Source organism: Phyllostomus hastatus, unplaced genomic scaffold (assembly GCF_019186645.2).
Source record: "Phyllostomus hastatus isolate PE091 unplaced genomic scaffold, TTU_PhHast_1.1 phas_contig_34, whole genome shotgun sequence".
In the NCBI taxonomy this organism is placed as follows: domain Eukaryota; kingdom Metazoa; phylum Chordata; class Mammalia; order Chiroptera; family Phyllostomidae; genus Phyllostomus; species Phyllostomus hastatus.
Window position 1 is genome coordinate 29,581,523 of NW_025333857.1, and position 25,652 is coordinate 29,607,174.

Below are 25,652 nucleotides of genomic sequence, written 5' to 3' on the forward strand. Positions count from 1 at the left end.
GACTTTAAAGAGAACTTCCAACTTTGATTCTAGCTAGGCTCATTTTGGAAAAATCGACATGATAGCAGTGTGGGCTTTGCAGCCAGACTCTACCACACACTAGCAGTGTGACTAGGGTAAGTCACTTAACATTGCTGGCCTTAAAATCCCCAACTTGTTTAATGGGTGTGACTGTTGCTAATTTGTAGGGCCCTTGAAAGGGTTCAGTGAGTTTCGAGATACTGACCAAGGCAGCAGTGTACCCGTCTATAACTTGGACTCCAGAGCCAGACTGCCTGGGTAAGAGTCCCACCTCCACCTCCACTGAGTGCCCTCGTGGAAGTGACTAAAGCTTCCTGAGTCAGTAAAATGGAGGTAGTAATAGTACCTACGTCATGGGGTCATTGTGAGGATAACAGTGTATATCCCCAAAAGCACCTAAATTAATGCCTGTCATCTGTAGTAAACACTATGTAAATATGTGTTATGATTATTATTGATTGTGGTAATAATTGTGGTAATATCCATCAAGTGCCTGGTACAAATACTCGATCAAGAAGGATTAAATTTTTTTGCAATTTCTATTATTTCTCCATCAGAGCACTCAAATTTTAAGGAGCCTGAAGACAAAAGTAACACTATTAGAAGACAAAAGTAACACTATTACAAGTTTGCTTTTTGTTTTAACTAAACAGATGCCAACAGGGTCCTTTCCAAAATCTTAATCCTACAGGGACTCAAATGCAATCTGATAACCATAGGAGAAAGATTTTTTTTAGAGCAAGAACAAATTCTTGAGCTTCACCCCAGACCTCCTCAATTAGAAGTTCTGAGCTACAACCTATCAGTCTGTTTTTTGGGTTTGGGTTTGGTTTTAGTTTTGGTTTTCAGTGCCCATTAACATTTTTTCAAGACTTTTTTTTAGAGTTGTGTAAGTTAACAGAAAAATTGAGAGGAGGATACAGAGTTCCCATATACCTTCTGCACATACACCAACTCCCTCACCATCAATATGCTCCACCAGAACAGTGCATTCGTTACAACTGATGAACCTATGTTAACATATAATCACCCAAAGTACGTAGTTCACATCAGAGTTCACTCTTGGTGTTGTACATTCCATGGGTTTAGACAAATGTATAATGCTATGTATCTACCAGTATAGTATGCCACAGAGTGTTTTCCTGGCCCTGAAAATCTGTGTTCTGCCTAATTATCTATCCCCTGGCAACCACTGATGTTTTTACTGTCTCCACAGTTTTGCCTTCAGTCTGTGTCCCAGTGACCCTCATGCTTCCAAAAGTTCAAAAACACCAGATATAGACTCCTACAACCTTGCCTGCCTTCTATTTCCAGGAGGTGGAGGGCAACAAAGACTTGGGTACTCCATCTGTTTGACAGGTGTTTCAGCCCAAGAAGTGTTAAATGACTGAATTAAGCAGAAATACAGGTAGTCTGGAAAGTAGAATTAGGTGGGGTGTGGGGAGGGAAAAAGCACACTTTGAGAGCCTATGAGTCTGCTGATAGGTCTGGAACAGAATGTTTTGGGGCTGGGTCCTCTGGAAAAGTACTGATGTCACATCGTGTGCCATACCGCTCTGAGTGATGGCTAGGGGAAGAGATGCCCTTTGAATTTTTATGTGAGCTTAAAATGAAGAAAATCATGTCAAGTCAGAGCTGTTGGTACAAAAGGTCACCAATGCCAATTGGTAGTATTTCAGAGCTCAGAGAGGGAGTATTAAAATAGCAAATGTTTTGTTTTTTTAGCACTCGTTGCACTATGAGCTTGAGTCTCAGTTTTTTGCCATCTTGCTGCTCTGTAATCTTATGTAAAAGGCCTGTGAAAAAAGAAAACCACCAAGCATCTTTCCACCTCCTGCAGGGAGGAGGGCAGGTAGTGGGTGATTGTCCTCAGACTGGGGATTGTGTGATATTTGCAGTGCAGTAAGCAAATCAATTAAATGATGACTGCATGGGAAAGGGATAGTGGAGGTGACTGAACAGGATTGATTGATTGTGGCCATTTCTGGTGACAAGTGATTACTGGGCTAGATGCGATTTGTCTGAGGTTCAGCCTTGCATGACTGAGGATTACAGTGCCTTAGGAAAAGAAACCAGTCTTAGGGGTGGGGTGGGGAAGTTGTAAAATATTAGTTTTGTTTCATATATACTCTATGTGTGATGATAGAACAGCATCCAAATGGGTTTAAAAGGTCTGAGAGCCATATGCATAGAGAGTTTTTGAAGCCATGAAGAATACATTGATTATCTATATACCAAGGGAATCTGAAGATCAAGGAGCAAACTTTAGGGACACTGTGATTATAGCAAATAGAATGAGAAGTCAGCTAAGAAATGAGAGACCACCAGAAAAGGTAGAAGTTGTCCCAAGACCATGTGCTATGGTCTAATCAAGAGGATACATTTGTTTCAAGAAAGAGATGTTCCTTGATGTTGAAAGTGTGAAAAAATGAAAAAGAATAAAGCATGTACTGGCCAGAGTGAGGTTGCAAAGTCAAAATGTTAACTGAAAAAGAAAGGCTTGTTTTACAAAACAGATGATTTTAAGTATATTCATTTAAGTCAGGGTTTCTTAACCTCAGCACTGTTGGTAGTTGGGCCAGATAATTCCTTGTGATGAGAAGTTGTTCTGTGCATTGTAGGATGTTTAGCAGCATCCCTGGCCTCTGACCACCAGATGCCACTGGTAACACCACCAGCCCTAGCTTTGACAACCAGAAAATGTCTTCAGGCGATGCCAAATATTCTTGATTGATAACCACCAATTTAAGGGTTTATTTAGATTTCTCTGTATATGTGGTACTACATTAGGCACAGCCAGGTGTAAAAATATAACAGACTTTAAACATCAAGAAGAATGCATTCAGATTTTCCTAAATTAGTTTCTTTTTCTATATCCCCTATTATATTAGTTAAAACTACACATATACACATTTATATGTATATTCACATATACACACATGTATGTATACCACATACATATATATGTGACAGTAATTCCCCAAGTTAACATTATCTCAATTTAATTATGAATGAATTTGGAAACGTAGTAGATTGGAACCACTGGTGATCCAATGCTGTGGTTCGTCACAGATCAGTGTAGGGAATGTTGATTGTGGATCCACGGCAATATTAGTAAGCAACTTCCAAGTTAAATTTTCTATATGCCAAAGACAAATTATTTTTGCTCTCATTTTTATGAAGATAAAATATTCTTCCTGATCCATAGATATATTGTAGGACTCCTGATTTTTGTTTAAAAAATGAGTATACCATTTATCTTTTGCTATAAACTGTGATGCTATATATTGAAAGTGTTTACCAAGTTTCTAAGTTACAAATGAAAGAAAGATGGAGATTTGGGACTATAATTTGCCCTTAAAAACATTGGTGGGAAAGATTACCACAAAAACAACATGACAAGATGGGTTATTAACATTTGAGATCAATTTTCCATCAGAAGAAGCAGCTTATCATTTTCCCAAACCCAGCGTCCTTATTGCTTAGGAACAACAAAGAAAGTCTAACTCCTGTTTTGCTGCTGGTGACATTGAACAAGACCCGACCATGGAGGCTAATTCTGAGACCTGTGTTTGCTTTGCAGACTGCATCATCTGCTATCAAAGGTGCTATCCAGCTGGGAATAGGGTACACTGTGGGTAATCTCACTTCCAAGCCAGACCGAGATGTTCTCATGCAAGACTTCTACGTGGTGGAAAGTGTGTTCCTGCCCAGGTAAGAATTGTGTGTGTGTGATGATTTCCATGCTCTAGAACCTTCCTTGCTACATCCCCACATTGAAAACTTTTCTGTCAGTGCATGTGCAACGTACTGATGTACATGCTGGACCTTTAGCAGGCCCAAAGCAAACCAACAGATTACCTTCTGTTGCATCAGGTGGCTTGCATTTTCTATGTGGAGATGGTAAATAGGTTTCGTCCTGTGAGCCAGCTGTAATTAGTTGTGATAATGCCTGTAAGACCATATGGAGAAAGACTTTGAGATTCAGTGGGAAAGAGTGCAGTCATTAGAGAGTGATGTCTGTGTGGACTTAGAATAAGAGGGCATCCAAGAAGCAGCAGCTGGTGCTAGGTTGTTGTTACATCTGATTTGAAAGATGGGCTGCAAAAGGTGGGGAACAATTGGGCCTTCCACCTGTATTCACTCTTATAGCTCCCTTTTAAACTTAGCTCTTTCAACTTATCTTTCCTCAAGAAACCTTATGAGAATCCCAATATTTTGATGCCATATTTGCAAAAACACCCAAGTTACCTATGTATGCCTCCTCTAACTTTATTGTATTTAGGAGGGAAAAATAAGTTCAACAAATAAATCTGAGACTGGTTGGTGATGGTGGTTACACAGTGTAAATGTACTTAATTCCCCAGCACTGTACACATAGAAATGGTTAGCATGGCAAGCTTTGTGTTATGTCTGCTTTACAAAACTAAAGTGAATAAACATTAATTTAACTCTAGTACTAGTGTAGTGTAGGAAGAGAAGTAATCACGGTTAAATTGGAAATGTCAGCACTAATGACAGGATGTCTTTATATACACGTTTGTTTCTAAATACAATGTATTTTCTTAATATATCTCTGCTTTTACCTAAATATGTTTATTCATGGTCTAGCAAATAAAGAAAATGGTCTAGCAAAGAAAAAATTCATGTTGGGGGTTTGAAGGTAATTATTTTGTCTTTGGGACTCTGAGGATTGACTTGTCAGACACATTTATTTTTTAAAATGTGTCTTCAAAATGAGTCACTTTGGTTATTACTGGACTTGTTTTTTCCAATTATTTATTTATTTTATTCTCTTTTTTATTGACTATGTTGTTACAGTTGTCTCAATTTTCCCCTTTGCCCTCTCCTCCCAGCTCATCCACCCATTCCCACAGTCAGTCCCCTCACCATTGCTCATGTCCATGGGTCATTCATACATGTTCTTTGACTGATCCCTTCACCTTCTTTCAACAAGTACCCACCTCCCTCCTCCCCTCTTACAGCTGTCAGTCTGTTCCACGTTTCTGTGCCTTTGATTCTGTTTTGCTTGTTTGTTTATTTTGTTCATCAGATTCCAGTTAGAAGTGAAATCAGATGGTATTTGTCTTTCATTGTTTATTTCACTTAGCATCATAATCCCCAGTTCCATCCATGCTGTCTTAACAGGCAAGAATTCCTTCTTTTTTGCTGTTGCATAGTATTCCATTGTGTAAACGTACCACAGTTTAATGATCCACTCATTTACTGATGGGCAGTTAGGCTGCTTCTAGATCTCAGCAATTGTAAATAACACTATGAACAAAGGGGTGCATGTGTTTTTTTGAATTGGTGTTTTGGGATTCTTTGAACATATTCCCAGGAGTGGAATCACTGGGTCAAAAGACAGTTCCATTTTTAATTTTGTGAGGAAACTACATACTGTTTTCTAGAGTGGCTGCACCAGTCTGCATTCCCACCAGCAATGCACTATGGTTCCCTTTTCTCCACATCCTCACCAGTACTTGGTTGTTGGTTGATTTATTGATGATGGTCATTTTGGCAAGTTTGAAGTAGTATCTCATTGTGGTTTTAATTTGCATCTCTCTGATGACTAGTGATGTTGAGCATTTTTTCATATGTCTATGGCACATTACCATAAAAATCCTAGAGGAAAACATAGGCAGTAAAAGCTCAGATATCTCATGTAGCAATATTTTTGCCAACAAATCTCCTAAGGCACTGGAAACAAAGGATAAAATTAACAAATGGGAGTACAACAAATCAAAAAGTTTCTGCACAACTAAAGAAACCATCATAGACAAAGCCAAAGTGGGGGGTAGGATTGAGGGTGGGAGGTGAAGGTGGGGGTAGGTGGGGCATGGGAAGTAGTGGCGGGAAAATAGAGACAACTGCACTGGCACAACAATTTTAAAAAATTACTTGATAATCCCATCAATTTACAAATTTTGAAATGAGACCTAGGAACAGCGTGAAAAAAATTAAAATCTGCATAATAGAAAAAATGTTCTGATTTCCATATATTTATTAAGAATAAATAAAAATATCTGATTTTTTATTTAAAAAAATGAAAAGGGAACTCACTGTATGGGAGAACATATTTGCTAATGATACATCGGAGAAGAGTTTAATCTCCAAGATATATAAAGAACTCACATGACTCCACACCAGGAAGACAAACAATCCAATTAAAAAATGGGCAAAGGACCTGAACAGACACTTCTTCAAGGAGGACGTACAGGGGACCCAGAGACATATGGAAAATGCTCAATATTACTGGACTTGTGTGACAGTGGCAGGGGTGATCCTTTTACTCTTAGGGTTCTTATTGTCTTATTATTTCTTTAATCTCCAGAGGAATGCTACTTACATTTATCTGTATGTCCAGTGTCAACTGTCCAGAAATAAAGCTTTTAAGTGACTGCCCCTGCAGTCACAAAGGAGCCCATAAAGGAATGAAAGCCAGCTACGAAGCCAGGCGGCCTCATTTTCCTGCAAAGGCTGAAGAATAAAGTTGGTCTGTCAGGATTTTAACAGTCTGTTTGTCATTCCAAAATATGTGCATTAACTACATGTTTTTCTCTTTAAAGTCAGGAGGCCATGATCTTAATCTTTTCATATTGATGTTAGACTCATAGTTCCTATAGATGGGTTTTTGGGATGTTCTAGCTCTCATCGTCTCCAGGGCCTCTTCCCAGACATGTCAACCTTACCTTTTGCTTCATCTACAAAGAAAAAGGAATGGAGGCTTTGGAGGCCTTTTTTGGGAGGGGGCTGGCAGTGAGGTCAGGGTGGTGGGAGCCCTTAGAGTCGAAGATGGTTTATAAAGAAGCACAGGGTGCCCCCTGCCTTCCTGATCTCTTCTACTTACTTGTCCAACCAACAGAGCGAGCCATTGACAGGCGCTGGACAGGCACTGGGGAAAGTGTAGCCCAACATGCAGTCCCCAGACCTTCAATATCAGCATCACTTGGAACTTGTTAGAAATGCAGGTTCCTGGGCTTCACCCTAAATCACCTAAATCAGAAACACTGGAGGTGGGATCCAGAAAATCTGTTGCAATAATCCCTTGAGATGGTTCTAGACGCATAAAAGTTGGAGAACTACAGACCTAGCACATTACTTCCCATTTTAAAGGAAAGTAAATACCCAGTTACAAGGGGGGTGGAAAGGGGAGGGAGGTGGGGAGGACTGGGGAGGGGGTGGGCTGGGATGGGGGGAAGCAGAAAACTGTACTTGAACAACAATAAAATAATAAAATTAAATTAAAATTAAATTAAATTTAATTTAAAAATATAAAATAAAATAAAAATATATAAAATAAAATTAAATTAAAAAGTAAAGGAAAGCAAATACCAAATCTTGTTCTTAAACTTACTACATGATTCTTACAACTACTGAAATTCCAAGTGATTTTAAAATTAATCTTAAATATTAGAATTGTTTATTTAGCAACTAAATTATACATGACATCATATGAGATATTTTATAATAAGGAGCACATAAATAAGGTCTTCATAGGCACTATCTTCTTTTACAATTTTTCAGTTACAGTTCACATACAATATTATATTAGTTTCGGGTATGCAACGTAGTGATTAGACATTTATATAACTCACAAAGTGATCACCCCAATAAATCTAGTACCTGTCTGTCTTCACACATAATTATTAGAATATTATTTACTATATTCCCTATGGTGTACTTTACATCACTGTAAGTATTCTGTTAACTATCAATTTGTACTTCTTAATCCCTTCACCTTTTTCACCCATCTCCCCAAACCCCTCCCATCTAGCTATCATCAAATTGTTCTCTCTATATATATGAGTTTCTGTTTTCTTTGTTCATTTCTTTTATTTTTTAGATTCAACATATAAGTAAAATCATATGGTATTTGTCTTTCTCTGACTGACTTACTTCACTTAGCACAATACCCCTTAAGTCCATCCATGCTGTCCCAAACAGCAAGATTCCATGTTTTGTATGGCTGAGTAATATACCATGTGTATATATACCACATCTTCTTTATCCGCCCATCTTTGATGAGTACTAGGCCACTTCTATATCTTGGCTATTGTAAATAAGGCTGCAGTGAACATAGGGATGCATGTATCTTTTTGGATTAGTGTTTTGGATTTCTTCAGATAAATAGCCAGCAGTGTAATTGCTGGGTCATATAGTAGTTCTTTTTTAAATTTTTTGAGGAACCTCCATTTTCTATTTTTCTATACCATTTTCTATTTTTGTACCATTTTCTATAGTGGCTGCACTAATCTACAATCCTACCAACAGTGCACAAGAGTTCCCTTTTCTCCACATTCTCACCAACTTACTTGTTTGTTGATTTATTGATGACAGCCCTTCTGACAGGTGTGAGATGATAGCTGACTGTGGTTTCAATTTGCATTTCCCTGGTGATTAGTGATGTTGCATATGATTTCATGTTTATTCAGGTCCACTGCCCATTTTTTAATCAGATTGTTTTGGTATTAAGTTGTATGATTTCCTTATGTATTCTGGATAGTAACCCCTTATTGGATGTATCATTGGAAGATATTTTCTCCCATTCAGTAGATTGTTTTTTTGTTTTGTTCATGGTTTCTTTCACTGTGCACAAATTTTTAGTCTGATACAGTCTTATTTATTTTTCTTTTGTTTCCCTTGCCTGAGGAGACTCATTCAAAAAGTATTGCTATGAGTAATGTCAAAGAATTTACTGCCTATGTTTTTCTTCTAGGAGTTTTATGGTTTCAGGTCTTACATATAAGTCTTTAGTCCATTTTTAATTTACCCTTATCCATGGTATAAGAAAGCAGTCTAGCCTCATTTTCTGCATATATATATATCCAGTCCTCCCAACACTGTTGGTTGAAAAGACTGTCCTCACCCCCATTGTATATTCTCGCCTCCTTTGTCATAGATTAGTTGACCATAGGAACTTAACTCTTGTTTATATCAATTAGCCTGTGGTAAAATTTGTTTTGTTATACAGCGTTCCTCAGCAGTTCCAAGAACCTATCAATGATGTAAAGTGAGGACTGACTTTGTTTCCTTCCCACTGTAAGCAATCAAAATACCACCAAAAGTGATGAATAAATTCAGTGTCATGGTTGCGGCAATGGTTTTGCTGGCATGTGCACATGACAGAATTATCATATGCCAGTTAGACCTCAGTAAAGCTGCCAAATGATACTTCCCCCTACCCACCCAGATTTTCATACTTGCCTGGGGAGGAGCATGGGGGAAAGTGGGGTGGACTGGTTCTTGTAAGCAAGTGAAACATTCTGAAGCCTCTGGTAGCTCTAAAATTCAGCGAGGCCATCTGCATTTTAGATAGACTTTAATTGCTTAGGGTGCTTCGCGATGTTTTCATTATTACTGCGGTGAAGCTACAAAGTCTGTTTCCCTTAGCAACCAAATGTATTGTGTTATTTTTTATTTATTTATTTGAAAATGGCTCAAAGTTATTTTTAGATGTTATTTATTCTACAGATTATTTCCTTTTATGGATGGAAAAAGCTCTGGACCTGATTAAGATTTGCAGAATGAATATAAAAGCCCTTTCAACAATCTGGCTCCATAACCTTCCAAAATTACAAAGTAGATGTGTAGAGAACCTTGATCATATCTTAATATTCGACCCAAAATTCTGTGCTGCAATCATAAACTCAAGGTTGTAGATAAATGAGCATGTCCAAATGGGATTATGAGGGAAGGATGTCTCGTAATGCTTGCACTGTGTTTAGATATTTAGTTGCAACCAAGGTGGCAAAGGGAGGTAAAGTGTGTAAGTACCAACTATGAACCAAGCAAAGTTTTATTGATATAGTATTTATATGATATAACATATAATATTAAATTATTACCATTCATCTTTACCAAAAAAAAAACCATTATACATATAAATTAACTAAGGCCCTGAGATAGTAAGGGGCTTAATACAAAGCCATACAACCAATAAATGGTAGAGCCAGGATTTGAATTTAGGAGTGGCTGGCCCCAAAGTTTTGTTTTTCCCTACATTGTGGTGGCAAAGCACAGGAACAGCATTTCTGCTTTTCTGAATCAGAAGTACCCAGCTTCCACCTTAGAATTATGAACCTAAGTCTGCCTCGCTGGCCCTTGACAAGCAGCTCTGACCCATCCCCAGCTCCCCTGCGGGCAGCCCCATCACTGCTGCTCTGGGACATGAAATGTGCTTTGAATGCTGGCAGTAAAAGTGACAAGTCCTGACACTTCAAGGATAGTCATTTAACTGAAGAATTTATAGAAATTCTCCTGCATTTTCATCGCCTCACTTGTAAACTGGAGTGGAGCCCACTGCGAGGATCATCGCAGAAGATGGACTGCCATGCTTCTCATGGATGGACATGCTGTTCAGGGTTTATTGCAAGAGTGAGGAAGTGCCCTCACTGGGGGAGGGACTTCCACAGAACTACTGTGAGGGTGAAACGTTTGCCTAAATGACAGGCAAAAGTACATGTTAAAGGTTTGTGTAAGTGTTGCCAGTTGTCAATGCTAGATGTGGTTTGGACACACTAACCAACTACCTGTGTTGCAAGTAATACCAGCATAAACACATCCGAGAATAGTATCTCTACCATGGGGTCAGCACACTACATACAGCCCACAGCTCAAATTCAGCTCTTTACCTTTTTGTACACAGTGTTAAATTGGAACACAGCCACGTCCAACCACTTACATATTACCTGTGGCTCCTTTTCCACCACCACAGCAGAGGTGAGTAGCTGCAACAGAGACTCTGAAAAGAGTGCCAACCCCTGATCTGTACAGACATTCTGCACTGAGTTTTACAAGTATGTGGGTAGAACACAACGCTGCCACAATATCCCTCTCAGGATGAGGCGAGGTACGTGGCTGTCGCTGTGCAAGCCAATAATATGATGTTCATTCAGGTAAAAACTCTTTAAGTATTTGCTCAGCATATGTATTAAGAATGGAGAGGGACTGATTTCCTATCAATAAAAGTTACATGCCTCTTCTTTTAGTTCAAAATAAAAGACTCATTGCATGTCCTGAATATTAAGTAACATTTTAACTTAGTTAAAATTGTCTTCGAAGCACAACTTCCTGGTAGGGCAATAACTACTTGATAGCACAAGTATACAGTAAATAACACCCCAGAATGCATTATTTTGTTTTGAAATTGAAGTAATGTTCAGCTACTGACTTTTAAATAAGACTGCTGTCAGCTGATTGGCCTCCAAAGATGATGTCATGTCCCATTGCACAGGGCAGGTCTGCAGAGGGAGGTTGGCACCAGCAAGGAGGATGTCTTTTGTTTTGCTTTATTTGTCCATTCAAGAGAACTTTCTAATTTGGCAGAAGAGAGGACCCATTTCCACTTCGTATGTGAAAACTGAAGGATTCTCACCTTGCCTGAACTGGCAGGGGCTGATAATGACACCTCAGGCTGCCTCTGCGGACCGTGACTTGCACTAGTGCCAACTAAGGCCCAGGTGCCAGCAACTAGTTTGTTGTTGACATGGGTTAGTGTCACTGTCCAACTGTATTGCCACTTAAATTTTCTCAGACTCAGTATCACCGTCTGTCCATTAGGGCAAAGCACCCTTCACTGTCCTGTCTCATGGGACGACGTGTGATCTTGCTTGCCATGATGGTTCATTTTATGAGTCTCGTTGACTGACCGGAATGCCCAGATAGCTCATAAAACAGTGTGTTTGGGTTGTTCGTGAGGGTGTTTCCAGAAGAAATTAGCATTTGAGTCAGTAGACTGAGAAAAGAAAATCACCTTGCTAATCCAGATGGGCACGATCCATTCTGCTGAGAGCCTCACAAGAAAACAAAAGGTGTCCAAATGGCTCATTCACTCTCTGCTGAGCTGAGATGTTCATCAACTCCTGCCTTCCGGACATCAGCTGTCCTGGGCCTTGGGCCTTCAGACTCGGACCAGAACTTAACCATTGTCTCCTCTGGTTCTCACACCTTCGGGTTTGGACTAGAATCACAGCACCAGCCTTCATGGGCCTCCAGCTGGCATCATGGAACTTCTCAGCCTCCATAATTGCATAAGCCAACCCCTCACACCGAGTCTGTCACCTAGGAGTTGCTGACTCACTTGTTTCAGCAAGAAGCCCAACCCCACTACTGTTACCATTTGAAATCAAGGAAGCTTACCATGTATAAAATGTGGCTTCTAAAACGTCAAAGCTCTGGGTCTTAGCTCCAAAACTGAACCCCTTGAGATTCCTGGAGATGCTGAATTAGTTTTCACTCCTTTGCTTAGCACCAAATCTCTCACCCATGCCACCAGCAAGAGCACTTAGTTATCAGGCTGCAAGACCACAGAGACAAAACTGAGGTGTTCACAGAGTGAACACATGAGACCAGCCATGAGCTAAGCAACATCAGCCCACCCGATGCTGCAGTGTGAGGGTCCTACAGAAGAGCGGAAGAGCGATTGGGGGTATTGGGGCCCTGAAGCCTGTAACTGCATCCTGAAAGGGAAGGCTAACGGAGGAATGTCAAGTTTAAGTTAAGGTGGACCTGCCTGCATGTGACTTTTCCACTCCTGCGTGGAATGTGGATCCACTTTCCAATCTTGTTTGGTCCTGACCAAGTTAGGCCATTACTCTCCCTCCCTGGACTGGGATTTCTTTATCTGCTGTATGGGAAATCTCAGATAGCAGCTAATGCTTCCTCAAGTGTTAACATTGTGTGATTCTAAGCATCCATTGCCATTAAGAAATGTGTATTTTTGGACTTAAAATGAGCACTGGCTTTGGCCTTAAAAATGGAACACTGCTCAGAAAAGGTGAATATCAAAATGAAATAAAAAAGAAAAGGACAAGGTACAGAAAATACTGTTCTTTAAAGTTTTTTCCTGCTTTATGGCATTAACATACCTTTTCTTTTGTAACTTGAGATGGATAGTACTGTGAGTTTCCTTAACTGCGTAGGTTCTTACTTGGTAACATAAAGTTGGAAATTTCATGTTGACCTCCAAATTTTTATTGTTGAAATTTTTACTGGCTCATGGGATTCAGACACCTAGAACCAATGCTGAGAACCTCGCAGCTGAAATTTCCAAAGCCTCTATTTTATGCCAAGAAAGGAGAGTGGATTTTTCGCTCCCTCAAATTATAAAACATAAAATCATTGAAGAAACATGGTGTAAATCTTAACTTGTGGGGAAGTGTGCCCTTATGCAGATGGTTTTTGCTGAGTGGGCCTAGGTGCTGGCCATAGTCTTCTGATGTGGACCACCCAACCCAGCTCAGACAAGGAGAGCTTGCAAGAGTCCTCAGTGGGACCCTGCCACCAGCCACCACTGGCCTCATGTGGACTGTAGTTGTGTTTAACCACCTTAGCTAAACATTTTTTTAAAAGATTTTATTTATTTAGAGAGAGGAGAAGGAGGGAGAGAAACATTACTGTGTGGTTGCCTCTTCTGCACCCCCAACTGGGGACCTGGCCCACAACCCAGGCACGTGCCCTGTCTGGGGATCGAACCAGCAGCTTTTTGGTTCACAGGCTGTTACTCAGTCCACTGAGCCACACCATCCAGGGCTTAGCTAAGCATTTTATACACATGCTGAGGAGCCTGTGTTGGATATCTGTTGGCCAGCACCCGCACCCGCAGCCAGCAGGTCTGCCAATGCGTGACCTCAGAAAACCCAGGTTGGTCTCTGCTGGCTGATCCTCCCCGGAACTGCTGTTTGATTCTGCTCTTGTGCACTGTACTCCTGACAAACTCCAGCTGGGGCCAACGGTCCCATTAATTTTCATTTCCTTCAGCAGAGCTTCACTCGTGCCAAGCTGGTATTTGTTGTTCACTGGAGCAGCTTAATATGCAGAAGCACCCCTTCCTGCTGTGGTATGAGCATGCAGTGCTCTGTTTGGGGGGGCATGTGTGTGTATAAGGTTATGGCTTTTAACCCTGACTTTTAAAAATGTTTTAATGTTGTGAATAGTGATACATGGAAGGGTTTGTCCTCCTGGCTCTTTTAACAGGAAGACTGTGGAAAGTATCTCTTTGGTCCCTTTGCCTTTTTTAGCCAGTGTCCAATCCCACTTGTCACTATTACTAGGGGCATGTTTACCCTTCAGGAATTTTTTTTATGCCCATACCTGCCAAAAATATTTTCCTTCCCTTTGTGTACAGATGGCGGCATGCCACACACAGGGCCTGCATCATGCTTCTTTCACGTATTCTAAAGGTCTTGCTGTGTCATTACATACTAAGAATTCTTGTGTTTTATTTTTTTTAATATCTGCTTAGTATTCCAGTGTATGGCTGAGCCGTAATTAATTTGACCTGTTCCTTGTGAGAGACATCCGGGTTGTTTCCCATCCTTCATCCTCACAAACAATGCTATAATGAATGAGCTGGCCCATGTGTCATTTCGTACTTGTGTTCCTGTATCTGTGACATACATTATTATAAGCATGCATTTGCTGGATCAAAGAGTTGTGTATAGTTATAAGGTTGACAGGTTGTGAAAATATTCTCTGTGGGAAGAGTCTCAATTTACTTTTCCACTCATAATAGTTCAGGTGCCAAGTTCCCTTGAGCTATCCCCAAATTTTGGATTTTTGTCAATCTGATAGGTGAAATGTTCTCTCAGTGACATTTAATTTTCATTATTTTATTATGAATAAGGTCAAACAACTATTCATATGTTTAACTCATGTATATTTCCGTATCTGTGAAGTGCCTGATCATATCTCTGGCTTTTTCTTTTAATTAACTTTTTGGTCTTTTTCTTTAGTGGTGACCAGAGCCCTTTATACTGGGAGTTTAGCACCTTGTGATATGTGTTACAAATATTTTGTCATTTTCTTTTTTTTTAATGTGTGGTCAGCTCATTCTTCACGCAAAGTGTTCAAGTCTGGACTGTTTCCCATCATCATACAGCCTCAGTCTCCAAACTTATCAAGGGCTTCCCACATGCCAGGCACATGGCCACAGACATTTCCATTCCTTTTGCCATTTCATTTCTAGAGCTACAGTACTCAGACTCAGGAAACAGTTGGTAAATGGTAGAGCTGGAACTTAAATCCCTGTCTCCTAGGACTACAAGGGGTTAAGAGCATCTTAACTACCACACTGGCTGTCCAGTGTGATTTAAGGGAGTGTAGACTAGTCTTATATTAGTCCAAGAAACACAGTCTCATTTGACTGTGTGGGATCATGAAATCAGACCAAGATAAACTTGCATCAAGTTTCCATGCTCTACATAGAAGGTGGCAAAAAGAGCTCTTCAACTTCCATATAAAATCATTTTATTCTATTGCTTTGTTCTAAATTTTTACAATGAAAATTTAAGTACAGGCAGATTAGATGAACTGTCTGATGTCATGTGAAATGTATTATATGTAGTTAAAAATAAAGTAAATGGTAAATATCATAAACATCAGAATTCAGACTAGTGGGTACCTCCTAGGGGAAGAAGGAGTGTACAATCAGTAAAAAGCATTGAAATGTTTCAAGTATACGGATAAATTTTATTTCTTAAGCAGCATTTGAGGGTCATGGATATTCACTGATTTATACTTTACAATATTCACATGTCATAAATATTGCAAAAAAAAACAACAACAAAGATGAACCCAGGAAAGGGGGAAATAAAGAAAATGATATATGTGGGAATGGAAATCAAGTTTTAAAGTAATCTGCAGAATGTAAGGTCTCTTTTCCTATAATTATGGATTTAAGAAAGACTTCATAGATTTGAGTGCCATTCGTTTATAGTTTGATGTTTCTGTTGGTGAGATATTTAAAAAATTATCTTCCTTCTTCCTAGTTAAAAGTATTTATCCAATGTTCAAAATTCATGGTCAAAAAATGTATCTCTAAAATTGTTACACACACTAAATCCTGGATCTTATGCCTAAAGCAAGTCAGCCATGGTTCACCAGGGAAGATGGATTGATTTCCCCAGGAAGGAAGCACAGGGGGATGACGAGAAGTTTTCAGGCTAAAGACACGGTGTGATTGGCAGGGAATGCCTGCTTGGAGCGGCCCTCGCTGAGTTAGCATCTGTTTTTACCTGATGGCCACTGGCCCTGGAACGTGAGCTTCAGGAGACCCACTCTCAGGGGTTTTTTTCCTAGAGGGGAAATTGGCCCAGCCAGAATTTGAAGTCAAAATTGTCTTTGCTAATGTTCTCTTTCTTATTCTTGTTAATATTTTCACTGCAGTGAAGGGAGCAATCTGACCCCAGCACATCACTACCCAGACTTCAGATTTAAGACGTATGCTCCGCTAGCGTTCCGATATTTCAGAGAGCTTTTTGGTATCAAGCCTGATGATTACTTGGTAAGAACCTATAATTTCCCTTCCTTTTCCAGAAATGTGGGATGTAAACATTTGCCTCATAGCAACAGCAGCAAGTGACTTATGTCTCATTTTCTAAAGCTCTGGAACATAGTAAAAGCTCCAAGTTTCATGATTGTAAATTTAGCTTCAGAACACGTGATTTGACTGCAGTTTTTAACTGACAGCTACAGACTCTGCCATGGTAATTGATACATAAATAACGGGGGTATTGGGTGCTACTTCAGATCATTGTTCCAACAGATATGTTATAATTGGTCCTAAATACTCCTGTGAGTTTTGCTAATGGGATTCTATTTGAAAGCCTATTCTGATAGCCTTGTTTACACCGTTCATCTTAAACGTGCCTTGGCCCACGACCATTCTCTCCTTGACTTAATGTCATTTTAAAGAAACTGGACAGTTTCTTCAAAATCTCTTTATGCAGGCTCTTTTTCAGACGTGTTTTTATTTGGTAGAAGGGCATGTTTTATCATCAGATCTGTCATTTCTCCCTGTCCTCCTTCTGGCATGCAGCAGGTACAAACACAACAGCCTTTTTGTAAGGCAGTGTGCTGTGACCCCGGAGTTTTACCTTGTTCTTGTTCAGTCAGGAACTTCCTTTCTGTCTCAAGAGGAGAATGGTTTATTGCATAATTTGATCACTGTTAACACCCTGGAGCTCTTCAAAATCGGTTTTCAAAAAACTGTAGGATGGATGCCATCAAACATTTATTGTTCATCTCATTCTGAATGATATTAATAAGACTTGAGTTAGATCCTAGAATAATGCTTTGCCAAGGAAGTACAACAATATTTGTCACTTGTAACAGAGTATTTAAAATGCATCTTTTAATTTGAGTACAAGGTAAAGGATCAAATTCCAAGCTGATTCTCTTGTGCCAATGGAAACCTGTGAATGACCCCTCTTCTTTAGTTAAGCCCTAAGAAAATCATACGACTGCTGCCAGATGAAATAATACTAGTTCCTCAAGACACATTAATAAGCCTTCATAGAGCAGGGAGAACTGAATAGGAAGTCGCTGGGCATCCTGCTGTCCTGAAATGTGCGTCCATGTCACCCTCCGCCTCACCACCGCCCTTTGATCAGGAGTCAGTGCCTCTACCCGGCATGACCAACCGTGCCATCCCCAGCACTCCAGTACGCACACACACAGTTGGCATGCACACACAGTTGGCATGCACACGCACACGTGTGTGTATATTATGTAAGATTCTAGCCATTCTGTTATTACCGAGTGTTAGTGTCATTCAAGGAATGTGTTTGGGGAACCCAGAGTGGGGCCTTAATATTGTATTATTAAAAACAAGATAAATCCCTCATCTTCTGCCACACGTTAGAAACTCTCCTTCTGAGTTTCCTTGAGCTTCTGCCAGCGAAGGAGATGCCTAGACTTGCATTGCATATCACAGTCCCAGTCAGTACAAAGACATGGTGGCCTGTCTCCCCTTCACCCGAGGAGGCCTCTGTCCAGCCCCCTGGAACCTTGACCTCCAGGCTACGAGGCCCATGCTGCCACCCATTCTGTCTCACAAAGTTGCCTTCTTTTGGGAAGACCCATTTCTGGACAAGTTCTCATGTTGCTTTCGCTTAATGAGCCTTTACGCTGGAAAAGCAACTTTCATAATGAGGTCAGAGTACTTACAAAGGAGCAGAGAAGACTAAGCTGATAGCTTCTGGGAGCAAAAGTCTTCTTTCATGTACCAGGCAAAAAGTAAAGTCATCATTGGGTATTTTGAACACCTATTGTAACTAAAATACTTCGCTCATAATTATAGGAAGATTCAAAACATTATAACATGATACTCAGAGAACTTAGAATCTAGTTGTTTGAATCTAGTGATGTTTGGTTTATGTGGGAACCCCCCCCCATTCTACCAGGCAGTAAATTAAAAGTACTGTAAATAAGGAGATGGAAGTTAGGCATTCAGACCTTCAGGATTTCAGAGGAGCAAGAGGTGTCTCTCCAGTGGATTGATGATTAGGAGGGCTTCTTGTGGGCTCTGGGCATGGTGTGGTTTGACTGGGATTTTAAAATTGCAGCGGTTGGAGTAGGTAGAAAAGAAGGCAGAGCTTTCGGAAGGGGCCAGGAGGAGGTGACTGTGATACTAGACATGCAAATGCATTAAATATTTAGAAGGACTCTGAGTGGGCCAGGGTGCCAGGAGGGGGAGGTTTTGATCAGGAATATTAAAAAGATAGGGGCAGATAATTCAAATGGTTGTGTTTTTTATTTTATTTTTGTTTTTGTTTTTTGTTTTATTCTATAAAATTAGTGAAGTGTAAAGACTGACTGGTTATTTGACAGTGTTGAGGAACTAGTTTTTCATGGGATGATGGTGTTGTGGTTTGGAGTCCTTGTCTTTTAGAGGCCTGTACTGAAATATCTAGGGATGAAGTGCTGTGGTGTCTGGCATTTGCTTCAGAGGAACGTGAGGAGGCAGGCGTAGGAGAGAGGTTGGGGGTGCAGAGAGAGCAAGACTGGCCTTCAGTTGGTGCTTGTTGAAGTGGAGACACGTAGATGTTGATTGTACAGTTCTCTTTACTTTTATATATGTTTGGAATTTTCATAATGAAAAGTAAGGGGGAGAAAAGGCAGGACCAGGAAGGTAAGTTTCCTTTTGTTTGACTTCAATTTTCACCTCCCTGGTAACTGTACACACAGTTCAATAACCAGATGCATCTCTGGGACCTGCAAGAAACACAAGGGCAGTGGCTCTCTAGCCAAACGTGGCCTGGTCCCCAGTGGCTACAGGGAGCCCGTGCCCTGTGCTGGGGACATCCACAGCCCAGGGCTGAGGCAGCTCCCTCTGTAGATCTTAGAGCTTCTGGACACTCACCTCCAAACCGCCCCGTCTGGCGTCATCCCCACCCAGTGATCTGGAATGTGGTAATTGAGGAGAAGGTGTTTTGCATAACAGAGCACACTTTAGAAAGTCAGGTGTAACACTCAGATGTTTTAGCCCAACTCTTCATTTTAGATGAGGAATCTGAAGCTGGGGTCAGTGAGAGGAGACCCCAAGGGTACCCACATTGGTGGGGACAGTGTCCATACTAGAACAGTGGTCTCCTCATTTCCCACCCCTCTCTCGGTGTTTTTTGCTTTATCATCTGGCCCCATGCTTCCCAACCCACTAAGTCAATGGCCTCTCATTAAGTGTGGTCTCAAGGTAGATATTCCCTAGCCCATCAAACTGTGAACTGTGATTATCCATCATGAAGAATATGGCCACAGAGCTCCAACACCCCTAACAAGCACATTTTGGAAGAGAGAAGCCCAGATAAAGCACAGAGAAATGAAATACATCCCTTTAAAAACTGTGAAGCAAAGGATATATTGCAAATCACCAAGAACACCCTGCCATCTGTCAAAGTGGGTCTATTCAAACCCAAATTTGTGAAGATGTACGGATCTAAACCAGGGAGAAGGAGGGGATAACATTATGTAGTGATTGGTAACTTTGTAGATAGGTTTGATATTGGATCCCCATGATATGTGTGTATTTCTCCTCAGTTTTGAGCTGTTGTACCCAGGGCTTCAGCCTGAATTATTTTGTTTACATCCTTAGTTAGCACCATTAAAACTCCCCATGTGCATGCTGATTACAAGTGTCGTGTTGAAATGGGCATAATTTGGATTGAGACAGCACGGTGAGGATGCTCCTGGGTGCCCTGCATAGCAGTGCCTATGCTTTCTCTTCCTTATTTGTTCCTAAATAAACACCTCCCCAGGGAAGGCCAAGGGCCCCCAGAGCCTTTTTTCCCATCTCTGCTTGGGCAACAGGCCTTTGGTCCATTTCCTTCTCCACCAAAATCTAGGGTGATTTATGTGATGTCTTTTCAGGTTCACTGACACCACTAAGAATGAGAGCAGGGTGAATATTTAACACAGTCAAGGGGTAGAAATGGCAGGAATAATGATCTCCAGCACGCTGCACAAGTTTACATTGTTAATTTGCCTTGGCAGGGCCCAGCTGGGTTGTACTCGGCATTCTTTCCAGTGGGTATAGGAGGGAGGCCCTGCAGGAACCAGAAGCCAGAGAATGAATACATTGGAACAGCTGGCACAAGTGCAAGTGCCTGGAAGGCACATAAAACCCAGGAGTGCACACGGGGGTGGCTGGGTGGGGGCTTGTTCATTGTGGCTAATTAAAATGTTCCCATCTTTCCTCCTTATTTGCTCTTAAAAGGCAACATCTCAGTGAAGGCTGCTTAGAGGAGAATGCAGTAACCAAGTTGTAGGTTGAGAAAACATGATATTCCTGTTCAGTGTCAGGATGCTGGCTGGTCACACAAGAATGCTGTGATAACAGAAACCCCCCCAACAAGGTTATTAAAATGCATCAAAACAATTTATTCTTCCCTTCATATTAATTCATAAATTACATAAAGGAGTATTTGACAAGTAACTAATGAAATAATCTCCATATTATGTCACTGCTTATAGAAGAATTCAAGACTAATTGGGAGCAGATGTTTAGGTCCAACTCCACTCTTCTATAGACAGCTCTTCCTGAACCACCCCCTAATTTCCCTATTTGCAACCTCTAATTTCCCCATTGTTTTTGTTACTTTCACATTTACTCCTATCCATGAGAAAAGGTTCTGAGCCAAGAATTCAAACCCAGTGGAACAAGCTATCAGAATTTCTAGAGAGTCTGGGCTCTGCCTTCACTCTTTATGAGACCTCTGTTTCCCAAGGTCTCAAATTCATGGTTATATGAAAGACGTACCTTTTTTCTGGTTTCTCTAAGAATGTCTCTGTATCTATGGGTGGCCCTCTTGTCGTAGGAGTCAGGCTGAAGGCCCTCAGTACATCCTAAGGCACCGCCACTCTTCCTCACCAGCCTGTATATCGCAGGTTGTGTACCTCTCCCCCTGTGGATGGTCATGTTATAAAAAACAGCACCAGCCACAGCGAAGTGGTCAGTCTTTGCCAGGGTTTCAAAAGCATCCACTCTAAAAACTCCCAGCTGCTTTCACGTAGGCATTATTATCTTTATTTTACTTTTTAAATATTTATTTACTGATTTTTTTTTTATGGAGAGAAAGAGGGAGAAAAGAGAAACACTGATTTGTTGTTTCACTTATGCATTCGTTGCCTATGTCTTTTTAAAAGAAATTTTTTTATTGATTATGCTATTACAGTTGTCCCAGTTTTTTACCCTTTGCCCACCTCTACCCAGTACCCCTTTTTTTTCCAGCAGTCCCCCCTTAGTTTATGTCCATGGGTCATGCATATAAGTTCTTTGGCTTCTCCATTTCCTATACTCTTCTTAACTTCCCCCTGTCTATTTTGTACCTACCATTTATGCTTCTTATTCCCTGGCCCTTTTCCTCAATTTTCCTCCTTCCCCCTCCCAGCTGATAATGCTCCAAATGATCTCCTTTTCCATAATTCTATTCTTGTTATAGCTGTTTGCTTATAACAAGATTTTAGATTTAGTTGTTGATAGTTGTGAATTTGTTGCCATTTTATTGTTCATAGTTTTGATCTTTGTCTTTTTCTTAAATAAGTCCCTTTAACATTTCATATAATAATGTTTTGGTGATGATGAACCTTGTCTGGAAAGCACCGTATCTGCCCTTCCATTCTAAATGATAGCTTTGCTGGATAGAGTAATCTAGGTTGTAGGTCCTTGCTTATCATCACTTTGAATACTCCTTGTCAGCCCCTTCTAGCCTGCAAAGTTTCTTTTGAGAAATCAGCTGACAGTCATGGGGACTCCTTTGTAGGTAGCTATCTGCTTTTCTCTTGCTAATTTTAAGATTCTCTCTGTATCTTTAACCTTTGGCATTTTAGTTATGCTGTGCCTTCGTGTGGGCCTCTTTGGGTCCAACTTGTTTGGGACTCTCTGTACTTCCTGAACTTGTATGTCCATTTCCTTCACTAATTAGGGGAGTTTTCTTTCATTATTTTTTCAAATAAGTCTTCAATTTCTTGATCTTCCTCTTCTCCTCCTGGCTTCCCTATGATTCAGATGTTGGTACATTTGGAGATGTCCCAGGGGCTCCTGATACTATCTTCGGTTGTTGTTTTTGTTTTTCTTCTTGCTGTGTCCTGGTTGAATGCTTTCTTCCTTATATTCCAAATCATTGATTTGAATCTTGGCATTATCCCCTCCATTGTTGGTTCCCTATAGATTTTTCTTTAGTTTACTTAATGTAAACTTTATTTTTTCCTAGATCTTTTTTATGCTGTTACTGTACTCAGTTCTTTGAATATCCTGATAACCAGTGTTTTGAACTCTGCATCTCTTAGGTTGGTTTTCTCTGTTTTGTTTAGTTCTTTTTCTGGGGGTTTGTTCTGTTCTTTCATTTGGGCCATATTTCTTTGTCTCCTCAATTTGGCAGCCTCCCTGTGTTTGCTTCTGTATATTAGGTAGAGCTGCTTTGACTCCCTATCTTAGTAGCATGGTCTATTGTAGAAAAAGCACCAGTCAATTGTGTGGGGTTGAGCCTTAGGTAATAGTCAGGGCAAAGCAAACTGCTTCACCACTGTGTGGCTCTGTTGAGGGGAGGGCTTAGAGAGGGTACAGTGCTGCTGCCTGACTTCTAGAAGTTTGCCTGGTACTCGCCCTGTTTCCAGTCACTTCACTTACTTCCCATTTGCAACTGGTGTCCTTCCTCATTGGCTGCTGCTTGTATGTGCCATGACTAGGGATTGAACCTGCAACCTTGGCATATCTGGACAATGCCATAACCAATTTTGCTACCTTGCCAGGACCTATCTTTGTTTTAGAGATGAGATTTCTTAGACTCCAAGATGCTACATTACCTAATCAAGGTTATATAAGTAGCCACTAGCAGAGCCATGATTTTACAAACATCAGTTGATTCTGAGTCCTGTGCCCTTGCCACTGGTCACCCTGCCACATGGACATTGTACTCACAGCAGGAAAGTGCCCTCTGCTGCCTCTTGGCTTTTATGGCATCTTGTGTGCAATCTGATGGCTATTTTTGTTTTCCTACCTTATTTTTGACTTGTCCCATAGTAGCTGAGGCTCTAATGCTTCTCAGCAAGAGAGCATCAAGAAGCATGGCTGGAGGAAAGAGGACGAGGTAAAAGATGGAAGCTTTCAGTGACATTTTAGAAGGCAGTAAACACTTCTTTATTTTCTTGGAGAATTTTTTCCTTATTCATGGTGCTGCCAAAGCAAGATGATTTAAAAAGTGACATCATCTAGAAAACTGCCTTTTAATCATTTTTCTCCCAGGTTCTCCGCCCTCCTCTTCTTCTGACCCTCCTCTCAGATTTTTCTGTGATTAGGACTTAGGTATTCGTGAACCCAGATAAGAAGCTTTGAGGATGTCCAGCCCCATGGTTTCCAAGGCCCCCATCAGAGAATATGGTTCTCTAAATCCCTGCTTTTACCACTCTCCAGGGCCAGCCTGACCACACATATTCACCACCTTACGTTTTGCTCTGCACCCAGTATTTCCCTAGTCAGTAATGTGGATTATTAGTCAAACACTGAGCTCGATAACCAAAAAATTGACTTCTCTGCTAGTTTTTGGTACTTTTGGTGAGATTTACAGCCCTTCAGTTGTTGGTGGGGTACAGTCACTTATTTGACAAAAATTTATTGAATGTCTAGTGTGTGCAAGGCTCAGGCCCAGAACTGTATCACAGGATAAGATGTTCTCTGCACTCATAGAGTCCTACACTCTAATGGGAGCTGGACATGAGTAAATAGGCCATTAAGGTATTTTGTGGTAATTTCTGTGATGAGAACGTCCACTGCCAGGAAGCAGTGGATCTAGATTCATGGAACCAGGAGGAGTTTTCTGGAATGAGTGCTAGCAAACGCTGAACATCAGAGTTACTGTAACAGCCACTGTGCTCCCTGCATCTTCCTTTTCCCTCCTACTGTGGGTCCTCAACACAGCGGACAGAGTGGTACTCTGCTCCAGACCCTCCAGTAGCTTTCAGCCCCCCTAGAGGAAAGGCCAGTGGCCTTACAGTAGCCTGTGGCACCCTGTGTTCTCTGGCCAACTCTACCCTTCTGGCTTCATCCCTTTCAGCTCTCTTTGTTTACCTGCTCCAGCCACTGACCTCCTTGCTGTGCCTTGAACTCTCCAGGGCTTAACACTTTTGCACTGTCCTTCCCTCTGCCGGACATGTCCTTGCCCCAGATATCCACAGGCGTCTGCTCAAATACCACCTTCCCAATGAGGCTCTCAGTGGCCACGCTACTTAAAATTTATTGCAACCCAGTCCTCACTCATTGCTGGTACTTTCTGCCCCCTTTTCATATCACTACCACACTCTGATACATAATGTATTTACTTGTTAGTTCACCGTCTGATTCCTCCCACTAGGACACAGGTGGCAAACACTAGGCCTGTGGGCCAAATCCGGCTCTCTACCTTGTTTTATCCAGCCCAGCACCTTGTTTCTACCCAGCAGCAGTGATGAGCTCTCACTTAACTATTAAGGAAAAGTTACATTTATACAGTCCTAAAATTACACTCAGCCCTTTGAAGGCAACCATGAGGCTGATGTGGCCCCTGGTGAAAATGAGTTTGACACCCCTGCACTAGCATATAAGTGCCATGAGTGCCCGGGATATTGATGCTTAATAGATATTTTAAATGTTGAATGAGTTCATGAATGAGTGGTGGTCAACCAGATGAAGGGTAGAATGGACATTATTTCTGGTAGAGGAAAATGCAAAAGCCCAGTACTCCAGAGTGTGTGGCACATTTGATTAAATGGGAAGTAGCTCTGTATGACTAGAGCTGGAATTTAAAGAGGGAAATGATGAGGGGAAAGCGGGGAGGGCTAGGCTGTGCCATTCATGGTCTTGAAGTACCTGTTTAATCAGATACTATCTTCTGTGTAGACAGTGGAAACCACCAAAAGCTGTGACGGCAGGGAAGGACATGCCCAGATTTGTATTTTAGAACGAGCCTTGGTTTTCTGCCAGAGAATGCACTGCAGGGCTGGAGAGGGGAGAGTTGAGATGAGGCGGAGCTTACCATAGGAATCAAGGCAGGAAGTGATGAAACCATTGAACTTAGGGTATTGGCAAAAGAGATGTCATGAAGGGGGTTCAGCATAATCAATAGTCTGGACATGAAAGGTGACAAAATGTGAGGCATTAAGGATAATGCCCAAGTTTCTGGTTTGGGGGACAAAGTGAATTATGTATCCATTCTCTATGATAGCGGGGGGCGGGCGGTGTGGAGGAATAGAGAAGATAGAGGATGGGGCGCAGGGCAGATGGTGTAGCGTCACCAGGCATGGTTGTGCAAGGTGTGCACTACCCAAGAACACCTGGTGCAGGTGAAGGAGCGGAGCGTGGAATCCTGCCCTTCTACTCA

General features: G+C 41.1%; 1 protein-coding gene across 1 annotated transcript in view; it reads left to right on the forward strand.

Moving 5' to 3' along the window:
* PIP5K1B (phosphatidylinositol-4-phosphate 5-kinase type 1 beta) overlaps positions 1–25,652 on the forward strand; it is a 322,492-nt gene that overhangs the window by 170,910 nt on the left and 125,930 nt on the right. Inside the window, exons 4-5 of the mRNA XM_045840212.1 lie at positions 3,605–3,735; positions 16,189–16,306. Coding sequence (XP_045696168.1) covers positions 3,605–3,735; positions 16,189–16,306 — 249 coding nt within the window. The remainder of the gene's footprint in view (positions 1–3,604; positions 3,736–16,188; positions 16,307–25,652) is intronic.